General features: G+C 50.4%; 1 protein-coding gene across 3 annotated transcripts in view; it reads right to left on the reverse strand.

Moving 5' to 3' along the window:
- Positions 1–12,286, reverse strand: part of PIKFYVE (phosphoinositide kinase, FYVE-type zinc finger containing) — a 2,037,960-nt gene that overhangs the window by 804,172 nt on the left and 1,221,502 nt on the right. For all 3 annotated transcript variants that reach the window (XM_085648834.1, XM_085648836.1, XM_085648835.1), the window contains one exon: positions 1,289–1,349. In XM_085648834.1, coding sequence (XP_085504960.1) covers positions 1,289–1,349 — 61 coding nt within the window. The remainder of the gene's footprint in view (positions 1–1,288; positions 1,350–12,286) is intronic.

Raw genomic sequence — 12,286 nt, forward strand, 5'->3', positions numbered from 1 at the left:
TCCCATTTCATTTTCACAAGTATGCTTTAAATTATTAGGGATAGGATGCAAGAAATATGTGTAGTGGCATTGGGAAATGGGAATGTGCATGGGTAAGATGAGGGAGGTTCCCTAAATAGGCGGGAGCAAAGTCAGATAAGGACCCTCCAAACTGTAGGTCTTACAAATATATCATGATAAACGTGGATACCCGTGGACATTCGGTTATTTAAAAGTACTGCTGTTACTGATCTTCCAAATAGATCTTCATTCACTCCCATTAGAATATGATGCGCAATCTCAGGAGAATGACACGCCAGTAGCTGCTTTCAGAAGCTTTTGATACTGTCAATTTGGATTTCCTGCTCCAAGTACTTAACCAGTTTTATTTTGGCTTTTGTTTCATAAGCTGGTTTAGGTTTTTGTATACATTGCTGAGGTCAAGGGTTAAGACGATCAACAATGTCGAAGAAGCGTGGAATTTAAATAAGGGCATACAACACTGGCATCTCCTCTGCTCACTAATTTTTGCTGTAGGTATAGGGGCCTCTAACACACATGTTGGTGACACCAACCCAGTAGTGTTCCAAGTGGCATTCATGACACTTCTGGTGAAAAACTAGAATGAATTCAGGCATTGTCTCCTCTCTATAAAAATTTGCATAAATCTTAAATATATATGGGTGTGACAGTGGGCAAGGCTTAATCACTGCTCACACATCTTGGGGATTTTGTTTCAAGATGGTGATGTTTTCTCATGTCTTTATAAAGCAAATTTGCTCCTGGTTAGTAAAAATGAAAAGATAATGAGGAGAAACCCTTTTTTCCAGATGCAAACTTTGTGGGGTTTGTAGTAGTGTGAAGATGCTGTGTGAGGATACCACAGTGGTGAGATGGACGTGAGGTGGTTGTCTTAATTTGGGACACCTGTATGGTGGCAATGATTTTCAACCCAGAAAAATGCATAGAATATTTGGTGCACACTGGGGCCTGATTTAGAGGTTGGCCGACCGGTACTCCATCACAAACATGACAGATCTCCAGTCTGCTTATTACAAGTGCATTAGATATGATGCACTATATGATGTACTTGTAATAAGACAATGGGAACCAAGTCACAATTGTGACAGATTTCTGATGCGCTAAAAGCTAAATCAGGCCCTCAGTAACCTAGAAGAGTATATTAAGTTGCCAAAAGAAACCACATTTTTAAACATGTAACAGAATCAATTCAAATACAGGAGCATGATCTAGAGGAGATAAAAGTCCTGCTCCCACTGAAGTTCTCATCTGCAGAAAGTCAACATACCTTTATCACTGTTCTGTTGTGCTGGGGAGGGGTTGCGCGGAGAAGAATCCATTGTACTATTCTGGGGAATAAGGAAAAGGAAATATGCTCAGTTCATGTACACTGTCCACACATAACAGGCCTAATTTCTTGAATAGTTCATGCTAAAGCAGCCGTCCTACAATGATGAACATTTAAACTGGTAGTACCCCGCTGATTTTGATGAACTTGCACCTTGCTAAGACCATTTCTACTGGACTTACTGCTGTTCTGTTATGGAAACCCTTAATTAGATTGCTTGAAGACAAGGAAAGATAATCTTGTGCTAAAGAAAAAAGGCAGAATAATCAGTACATGATAGACATTGTAGGAAAGTGGATTGGAATTGCAGTAACCCCCACCTACTTTTTGCCACTTTTCTGATGTACTTTGAGTGTGCACTGGGTCCCTGCCAGTCAGGTTTCTAGTGCTGGTATTCTTTCCCAAAACTGTACCTTTGTGTCCACAATTGGCAGCACTCTGGCCCACATATCAGTTTCTTGTAAAGTTTACCAGTGGTACCAAAGGCCTTGTGACCAGAGCGGGTCTAGGAGGGCTGCAGCATGTATTGTGCAGCCCTCAGAGACCCCTCACCTAAGACTTGTACACTGCCACTGCAGACTATGTGTTGTGGTGCAGACAAACCCCAACAGTCGACATGGCACACATCCCTGTGTAAAAGACACACAACTGATGGACGGAATGCAGAACAAATCAAAACATTCACCCCCAGTCTAGAGATCTGGGTTAAATCCATCATTCTTTTGCTCACCATGCCACCCCAGTTTAGACCTGGCCATATCCAAATCAGTCTTGACCCTGTGCCTCATGGGAACAAGCCAGCCCGAACTGCCAAGCCAGGGCCTCCCTGGACCGGAAACAAGCATCCTAGGACCGGTTTCGGGGTTTTACCCCTCTTCAGCCAGGATTGCTTGATTCCAGTGGCACAGTGAGCCCAGGGCCCACGTCTGGGCATACCTGGCGCACTAATGTCGAGAAAGCAAGACAAACAATTGATGGACAGAATGCTGAACAAATAAAAACATTCTCCCCCAGTCAAGAGATCTGGGTTAAATCTATCATTCTTTTGCTCACCATACCACGCCAGTTTAGACCTGGCCATATGCAAATCAGTCTTGACCCTGTGCCTCATGGGAACAAGCCAGCCCCAGCTGCCAAGCCAGGTCCTCTCTGGACCGGAAACAAGCATCCTAGGACCGGTTTCGGGGTTTTACCCCTCTTCAGCCAGGATAGCTTGCGTGTCATGCCTACAAACACTGCCTGTGGCATAGGCAAGTCACTTCTCTAGGAGGCCTAACAGCCCTAATGCAGGGAACACTATATCATAGGTGAGGGCATGGCGTAGGACAGTGGCCCTGTCCTGAAAACCTCAACTGCAAGGACCGCGGATCCAGGTGGATCCGTGACCCCTGCCCATTCTGCACCCGACGCCCACAGCCAGAGTCTGAGTGGCTTACCTGTCCGGTGTCGTTTCCCCAGCATTCCCGACCTCGATTCCATCAGTGGTTGACTTGTCCTGGACCTCACAAAGTCACCTGCAGCGACTCTAAAAAGCTCCAGGACAGAAAATCTGATACCAAAAGGCACCCATGCATCCTCAGCCCCTGACTTTGGGGAGCCCAACCGATGGTGCCAAGCATGCTCCTGCCTCCTAACTTACCTGTCCGGCAAGTGGTCACCTTAATCCAGTCTCCTGGCCTGAGCCTGCAGCCTATTTGTGTGACAGAGATTCACCTATTTGTTTGCATTAGGTGTCCGACGCTGGATTGCACCCTGCACCTGGCCGCCCCAGTGGAGCTGGTGGTACCGGTTTGATGCTGCCTTGTAGCCCTCCTGTGCTCACCTTAACCCCTGGGGCCTGCGCCCTGAAACCGCAGGTAACTACCTGCAATCTGCACCTTGCTCTGTGCCCCCAGTCTCCATTGACTATTATTGAAGTCAATGATCTCTGCACTCGGCCGCCCCAGTGCAGCTGGTGGTGCAGCACCTACCTAAAACTGAACCGTGCCCAGTGTTGGTCTAAACCCCTGAAGACTGAGGGGGAGTATGTTGTGTACTTTCCTGTTAATGCATACACCTGTTTTCCTCCCATAGGATTGCATTTTCTCCTATTGCATTCAAAAGTCTATATTTTACAATTGTAAATTTCTACTGTGTCTGAGAATAAAAACATATTTCTATCACTATAATGCAGTTATACTGCCTTGCAAAACAATTCCTACTGCATCTTGAAAAGTATTACTGCTATTTTGAAACTATTACTTACCTGCAACTTTGTTCTTCTTGGTTCTAAAATAAAGTAAAGTAATAACTATTTATACAAAAATAATTGGTCTTGGATTCAGTCTTTGAGTGTGTGTAATAGTTTCTGGCCTGACTGTGCACAACAAATCCTTAACTCAGCCCTCTGATAAGTCTACCACCACCACAAATAGGGCTTTTAATATTACCTACTTAAGCCTCTGGGGATCCACTGGACTCTGTGCACACTATACTTTACTTTGGTATAGTATATACAGAGCCAGCATCCTATAAAATCTACTCTTTCAATGTGAAGATGCTAATCTTCGATTAGAATCCAAACTGCGCTTGAATAAAAAGATTTTAAAAATGACACCTTTTTTTCACGGCTCACATTCAACAACAACCTTCTTCAGGCCAAAACAGAACAATTGCGTTTGTTACTGGATACAGATAATAAAAAAACTCAGTAACAATAACAGAACTCATTTGAAAATACATAAATTCTTTTTTTCTGAACATTAGTTATTAAGGTCCTATATGCGTTTTAAAACATTTTAGTGCCCTACATATTTCATTTGCTTTGCCTCTAACCTAAGCATCAATAATTAGTTAATTCTTTCTTCTTCTAGTATAAAAAGTGTTATTCAATGTATTATATGCAATTTCCTTGAGTTCTCAAAATAACACTTGCTGAACAGTTTCTATCTATAATCAACATAAATTAGATACCAGCTCATCTCTTGGTAACCTATTCCAAGCACCTTCCATCCCCCCACTCCTAGCAGAAGCAGATTTAACATGAATGCATATGGAATCCAACACACCTCAGGGACTCTAAGTTAAGAGAGGTACTGTTAAAGGTGCAATAACAAGAATATCATCAGATGAATCAAATCTGTTTCGAGGCCTGAGAGCAGAAAATGCTCAAATTGTTTTTTATGTTTGACTAGCACTTGTGCAATTATCTATTATATTTAGTTAAGGTTAGACATAATCAAAATAAACACAGCTATCCTCAATTCTTCCCTCACTGAGTGTTGTCAATAGTGCATCATGGATTGTAGATGCTGCACTGAAACCTAGGCTACAACACTGCTGGAAAAAATGGCTGTCCTGTAGCTTACACAACACTTTGTCTCAAATTGAATAGTGTGCACATACATTGGATTTCTAACTTAGCAATGATGAACTAAGCACATAATGTTGCGTGTGGGGGGGGCGCTAGAGGGCGCACAGCGGAATGGCTGCCTCACGAGACAGCTCCGCCGGACGGGATAAACGAACGATGCAACGGGCGTGATGCACGCGCCGCCACTACCTGTAAACGGCACCACGGACGTCGGAAGGTGTCCGCCACCTGTGGCGAGTCTGGAGATCGTCTGAGCTGGCCAGTATCTCCTGAAATGCGACCTTGACTGTTCCGCCGCAGGCACTTCTAACGGCTGCCAAAATGGCGGCGCCCGGGGAGACGTGAGCGCGCTGAGCCTGGATTATGCAGCGGCGATCACGGCGTGCTGTGTCTGCGGAGTCGGCGACGCTGGATGCTGCCCCCACGGGTCGGCCTGGAGCTGAGGGCCGGGGGGGCTCCGGAGCGCTATGCAACCTGAGAGGCGGTTTGACGCGAGGCGGGGACCGAGGCTGGAGCCTGACGGTGTGCTGGTGCTGACTCGAGACGCCGAGCTGCGTGCCCCGCCGGCATGAGATGGGGGTGAGTGCTGCCGAAGCCAGCGGTGAAACACAGCAATACATTGGAGGGCAGGAAGATAAAGAAGCGAGGTTGCTGGGGCGCCATAGACCTGTCTGCTCACCGGGAGGCGAGGAAGCTGGAGAATCCCAAGCTGCCACGGCGTGCATGTGAGTAAGGCTGCCCCTGCCTGCATGTCGCGGTCTACCACATAAACCAGGAGGTGTGACCAGTGGGAGGACTGAGCGCCTGGGGCATACGAACTGCGGCCCACACTAACGCCCGGACGCCGATGCATGCTGAGGGCGAAGTGGCGCCAGTAGTGAGACGAGCGGCGGTGCAGTCGCGCGTTCGCCTGAGAAACGATACGAGGCCCTGAAGCTGCTGCCTAGCTTCTCAGAAATATATCACCGCTGCGCGAGGAACACTGCAGCTGGGTGGCCCTGCGGGCAGATACAACGGGGGCACGAAGGAATAAGGCCGCGAGGTGGGGAAGCCGGAAAAGACGCAAGCCAAGCTCCAATTTGAAACCAAGCGGCAGGCCAAGGGCGCCACGATGTCGTCGGACACTGCTACGGATGCTGGGGAGGCGACACCTCAGGGCATGGAGGGAGCTCTGAGGGCCATCCAACAAAGCCTGCACGACATTCATGGTAAGCTGGATACTATCACGCTGCGTGTGGACAACATGGCGGCCAAGCTGGATGGGCACGGTGAGCGGCTGACGGAGGCAGAGACGCGCATCGGGGCAATCGAGGATGCCTCGCTAAACACGGCCAAGCAGTGCGCGGAGGCCGAGAGGCTGCTGGAGGCGCTGCGGAACAAGACGGAGGACTTGGAGGCGCGCTCGCGACGCAACAATGTGCGCATAACGGGGGTTCCGGAGTCCACCAACATAGGCAGGATGGAAACCTATGTTGAGGAGATGATTCGCAGCGTCGTTGGGGTGGACCAGCTTTCTCCGATGTTCCTGATTGAAAGAGCGCACAGATCGCTGGCCCCGAGACCGAAACCTGGAGCGCCCCCGCGACCAATAGTCGCTAGAGTCTTGAATTACAGAGATCGTGATGCCATTCTCAGAATAGCGAGAGAGAAGAAAAAGGTCGCATACCAGGGCAACGCGCTAGAATTCTACCCGGACTTTACGGTTGCAGTCCAGCTAGCACGTAAGGAATTCAACCCAGTTAAAAAGAAACTGAGTGATCTTGGTGTGGACTATGCCATGCTCTATCCGGCCAGGCTCCGTGTCACACATGGGGGCCGGGCGACAGTGTGTCACACGCCCCAGGCGGCACACGAACTTGTTAAAAAAATCGGAGCCAGGCACAAAGAGAGACAGAAGCAAGATCAAGCGGCGGACACCGACTAGAGGATGGCCAACGGGAAAACGCTTGGAGAGCGGCGATGACACCACCCGGTGTGAGCTGATGTTGCAGCCACGGCGTGGGATGTGAGTGCGTGCTGGCGAGGGTGACCCCCCTGGACTGATGGGGGCTGCATGGGCAGGCGCCACGACCACGACGGCCCGGGCTCGGGCCTTACAGGTACCTGGTAGCCCTACTGATACGCTCGCCCTGGTGGACCCACGATGGCTTTTGGTCCGGGACTGCAGAGAAGGTACTGTTTTAATTAACCGGGGCCTACCTGGGGACACATACTGCCGCTCCTTACTGCAGCTGCCTGCAGGCCATGGGGAGGTGACGCTGCAAACATGTTGGGCAGCCGGAGAACTGGAGCCGGGTGGAGGTGGCTGAGGCCTGGGTCACTAAGTCGGTTGCGAAAGGGCTAGATGCTGACTGGCATGATGGTGGGCAGGGTCCGCTGCATAGCGGGTGATTGATGAGTTGCCTGTCGTGGGACGTGGGGCGGGCCGTGGGAACGCCTGTCTAGATAAGAGGCCATCGGTCCTCGCAAGGAAATACATCCCCGCCCACATCCATTGAGTTGGATGGAGAGGTGTGCTCTAGGTGGTCCCCCGAAGCGGGTGATCCCCGAACTCAGTTGAGTTAATGTTTGTTGTACATTGTGGGGAATGTCTTTGGCATGGTTGGGATGCTGAAGTGGGAGGGGGGAAGGGGGTTGGGGCCGGGAAGTTAACAAGTTGGTCACTGTGCATGAGACGCATCGCTGAAGTCCAAGTGCTATTAGACAGGAATATCAGGGTCCCTCTGTGTCTCGCTGGTCACTGGGGCGCTCCCACTAACTGCGGGCTACAGGGTTTATCGCCACCACTCCTGGTTCATGGCTGAGAAACGCATAGGAGCTGCATGCATTCGACTACTTACATGGAATGTGAGGGGGCTTGGTAACCCCAAGAAAATTAGACACACTCTGGCATACCTAGACAGGCTGCGCGTAGACATTGCACTCTTGCAGGAGACTCACTGCGCACCGACGCGCCAAGTCAACGTGGGGCGGAGGTGGGCTGAATCGATACACCACTCCTCGTACTCATCATATGCGCGTGGGGTACTGGTGCTGGTTAGAAAGGGATTAAAATACGTGATAGACAAGGTCGAGGCTGACGATATGGGGCGCTTTGTACTGTTAACGGGTCTCCTGCAAGGACAAAGGTTGGCTATTGTCAATACATATGGTCCTAATGTAGATGACCCGCAGTTCTATCATTCACTGTGGGGTAAACTGCGTGATCTCCAAGTCCCCCACGTGATCTGGGGAGGGGATTTCAACCTAGCACTCTGCGACGACGCCGACAGGTCCGGAGTGACAACGGAACCATACAAACGCGCACTGCGCGTCCTACGGGACGTAATGGTGGACAGGGGACTCACTGACATTTGGAGAAGTAGGCACCCAGACGACCGCGAAGCCACGCACGTGGCCGCGGCGCACGGTAGCTGGTCCCGCATAGACTACTGGCTGGTGACTGGGGATATATCCCCCTGTGGACGCGCGAGGTCCGACATTTGCCCCGCACGCTATCGGACCACAGCCCGGTGCTCCTTGCCCTGGAGCTTCCGAACTATGTACCGCCTCCCTTTAGCTGGAGATTTAACGCGAAGGCGTTACTGGATCCCTTATATGCTGATGCCATTGGGCAGGCGATACAGGACTATTTCGCTAACAATGCGCCTACCACTGACGACCCGGGCATACTCTGGGAGGCCTTTAAGGCCACCATACGCGGCGTCTGCATAAGCACAAATGCTGGTATCCTTAAGGACATACGGCGGCAAATACAGGCAAAGGAGGAACGGCTACGGCAGCTGGAACAGGACTACATCGACACACAGCACGATCGTACACTAGGGGACATTCGACAAACACTTACTGAATTCCAGAGTCTGGCAGACGGTTAACTAAAGTATACAGCGAAGAGGCAGGTAGCACGGGCGTACGGGGAGGGTGGCAGGCCGGGGAGGCACCTGGTGGCTAACATATGTGAGGGACGCGCCTCGCAAAATATACAGACGATCCGAAATCAGCAGGGAGAGAGGAAGTGCGGGGAACGAGAAATACTGGGGGAATTCGTAGCTACCTATGGAGCGCTGTACGCCTCCCGGCCATCGGCTGCCACGGCCGAAATTGTAGAATACCTCGACGACGTGGCGATCGCGTGGCTGTTGGACACACACAGGGAATACCTGTCGCTGCCTATAACGGTAGAAGAGGTCTCGGAGGTGATTCGCTCGCTGCCGAATGGTAAGGCCCCAGGCCCGGATGGGTTCACGTGTGAATTCTACAAGGCCTTTGTAGATCAGTTGGCCCCTCGCTTGGTGGCGATGTACGGCAACGCTCACGAGCAACAGCACCTACCGCCGACTCTGCGTGAAGCACTACTACTGGCGCTGCTCAAACCACAAAAGGATCCAGAGCTCTGTGATTCATATAGGCCACTATCCCTAATAAATGTGGACAACAAGATCCTGGCAAAACTACTTGCTGCCAGACTTAACCCCTTGATGCCCAACCTGATTCTGCCCGACCAATCTGGGTTCATACCGTCGCGCTCCACCGCACACAATACTCGTACGTTGTTCGCGCTTTCGCACTATCTAACACCCGAGACGAAGGCGGCGGCGGTCTTCCTGGATGCGGCCAAGGCCTTTGATTCGCTGGAGTGGCCCTATATGAGTGCGGTGCTGCGAAGGATGGGGTTCCCGCTCAGGTTCCTCCAGTGGATACAATTACTGTACGACGCTCCGGTGGCACGGGTCCGGGTAAACAAATATATTTCAGACCCCATCGCTATTCAGAGGGGGACGAGGCAGGGATGCCCCCTGTCCCCCCTCCTGTTCGCACTGGCGCTGGAGCCCTTGGCGTGCAAGATCCAGCAGGGCCACCACCACTCGGCTCTGCAGTTCCCACAGAGGCCGCTGCATACATCACTCTACGCCGACAATATGCTGCTCTATGTGAGGGATCCCATGGACAACCTGAACTCGCTGCTGCGGGAATACATTAAATTCGCGCGCCACTCCGGTATTAGTATAAACTGGGCCAAGTCCATGATTATTCCTCTGACGGACAGCACGCGGCCACACCCAATGGACTATCCGTTGGAGTGGAGGACTGATCCGATAAAATATTTGGGTGTGTGGTATCACAGGGACCCAGAAATTGTGATCCGAACTAACTATGGGCGGACGATTGGTGCACTGGAGGAAAAGGTGGGGAGGTGGATCCAGTTGCCACTGTCTCTGGCGGATCGCATCGCCATCACCAAGATGGTGGTGCTGCCTAAACTACTTTACCTATTCAACAACATCCCCATTCAACCTCCTGCAGAGGTATTTAGGCGCATCACATCGATGGTCTTCCAGCTTATTTGGGCGGGAAAAGCAGCGCGGATCGAGTTGCGCACGCTCACGTTGCCATATAACAGGGGGGGGTTCGGAGTACCCGATTTTTTCCTTTACTACCTTTGTGCGCAAGCGCAATATGCGCACTTCTGGTATCACAAAATTCCATTCCTCACCCACACAGCAATTGAAGAGGGGGACGCCCTGCCGATCCCACTGGAAGCAGTTATAACACACCGCAGACCTCCCCTGCACAAGAACGACATTAACACAATAGACGCTACAAATAAAGCATGGCACACTATGGGGCGGAAGGCTAACAAACTACCGCTGTATGCCCCGGCGCTCCGACTCCAGTGGCATCCTGAAATCTCAGTCACGCAAGAGGAGAAGGGGTTGGAGCTTTTGCGTCAAGTGGGCATTGACACCCTGGGAGATCTGTACGAAGGCGGGACTTTCAAAACACTAGATCAACTGACGTTCATTAGTAATATGTCTGCGCTGTTCCGATTTAACTACCATAGGCTCCAAAAAGCTGTGAAACAGCTGTACCCAACATACCCGGTGGAACCACCGGAGCTGACAGCCTTGCAATGGCTGATCACCACACCCGCACCCAGACACCTGGTGTCCACACTGTACACGAAAATTCAAATAGACATAGCGGCGGGCACGAGTGCCTCCATGGAGAAGTGGAATAGCTGTCTCGACACTCCACTCACAGAGGAGGAATGGGCTGCTGCCTGTATACTGACGGGCATGTTGACGCCTAATGGCAATCTCCGCATCCTACACTTCAAGTACCTACACCAGACCTACTACACGCCTGCCAGACTACTCAGATACGGGCTGCGGGAGGATTCTAGATGCGGGCGATGCGGGGCAGAGGGGGTGGACTTTATTCACTTGGCGTGGGCGTGCGGGGCGATAGGGGAGTACTGGATGCAAGTGACGAAACTTCTGGGAACTATGGTGGGCGGTGAGGTGCGATGTTAGGCAAAAACCTGCTTGCTGGGTCTACTTCCTGACTTTAGAGCATTGAAGCGTAGATTCTGTGTTATAGCGTTGCTAATGGCTAAGAGGAGGGTCTCGCTCTGCTGGAGTGGCAAAGGGATCCGAACTCTAAAGACTGGCTTGTGGATTTAACGCATTGTAGAGATACCCTGAAGACATATGAGGAAGAACTTCCTGCCAGATCACAGCCAAAAGACTACTGGGTGTACCTGACACAATACTTGCAATCGCATTGAGAGAGCGGACCGCTGCTGTCGCGTGCGACAGATGGCGGGGTACATGGGGGAACCTCTGATTCGGACTGAAATGCTACGGCTTGGAAGATGGATGCTGTTGTACTGTGACCTGTATGTTATGGTTGTATTTGATTGTCTAAACTTGAAATGCTAATAAAAAAATAAAAAAAATGTTGCGTGTGACTAAATGACTGAAGGTTGGCCGCACTGCTTGGATAAAAATGACCCAAAGGTAAGTAACTTGTTCTTTTGATGGATACTTTCAGCCACAGATTGCTCATTGTTTTGTAGATACTAACGCTGGACCTGTCAAGGTGAAGTGTCTTAGAAGTTGACTTTACACCAAAAGGTCCTGGCAAGACGACCCTTCCTGCAGCCTTCTCTTAGCTAAAAGGGATATTGCTAATCATTGGATGAGCAACAACATTTCATCAGTTTCAGAATGGTATCAAGGGATGAATAGATGTGCTTACTTGGAAAAGGGGATGAATCAAGCAGAGAGATGTCCCCATAAACATCAGAAGATCTCAGTCCCGTGGTTGGTACATTCAGTTCTAGAAAACTGTTATGAGCTCCAATGTACCCCAACATAGGCCTAGGAAGCTTCACGGCATTTACCTACATTTGTCCTACCTTGCTTTACATAACGGCTCTGTCACGGACTTCTTGCCTAGTTATGTGCAGAATAAGTGTTGTGTGGTTTTCTTCGGAAAGTAGCCTAATTTATTATGCATTAGGATTCTTAGTATCACACAACAGGATTACCATCTTCTGTATAATAACTCTGTACAAACATCACCGCTATCGTCATCCTTGGACGACAGGCCCACAGTAGCATTATACATCGAGACAGACCCCCTGAAGGGTAGCTTTAGGTATATAAGCACCACATCTTCGCTAGGCAAACCAGAGTTGAACCTTCCATACTGACACGAGACACTGGAGACCCTAAATGCAGAAACTTAAGCACGCAGAGGCAAGACATCCCTTGCGGGGTGTCCAACTCAAGACCAAGACG

This window comes from Triturus cristatus, chromosome 3_2 (assembly GCF_964204655.1).
Source record: "Triturus cristatus chromosome 3_2, aTriCri1.1, whole genome shotgun sequence".
Lineage (NCBI taxonomy): Eukaryota > Metazoa > Chordata > Amphibia > Caudata > Salamandridae > Triturus > Triturus cristatus.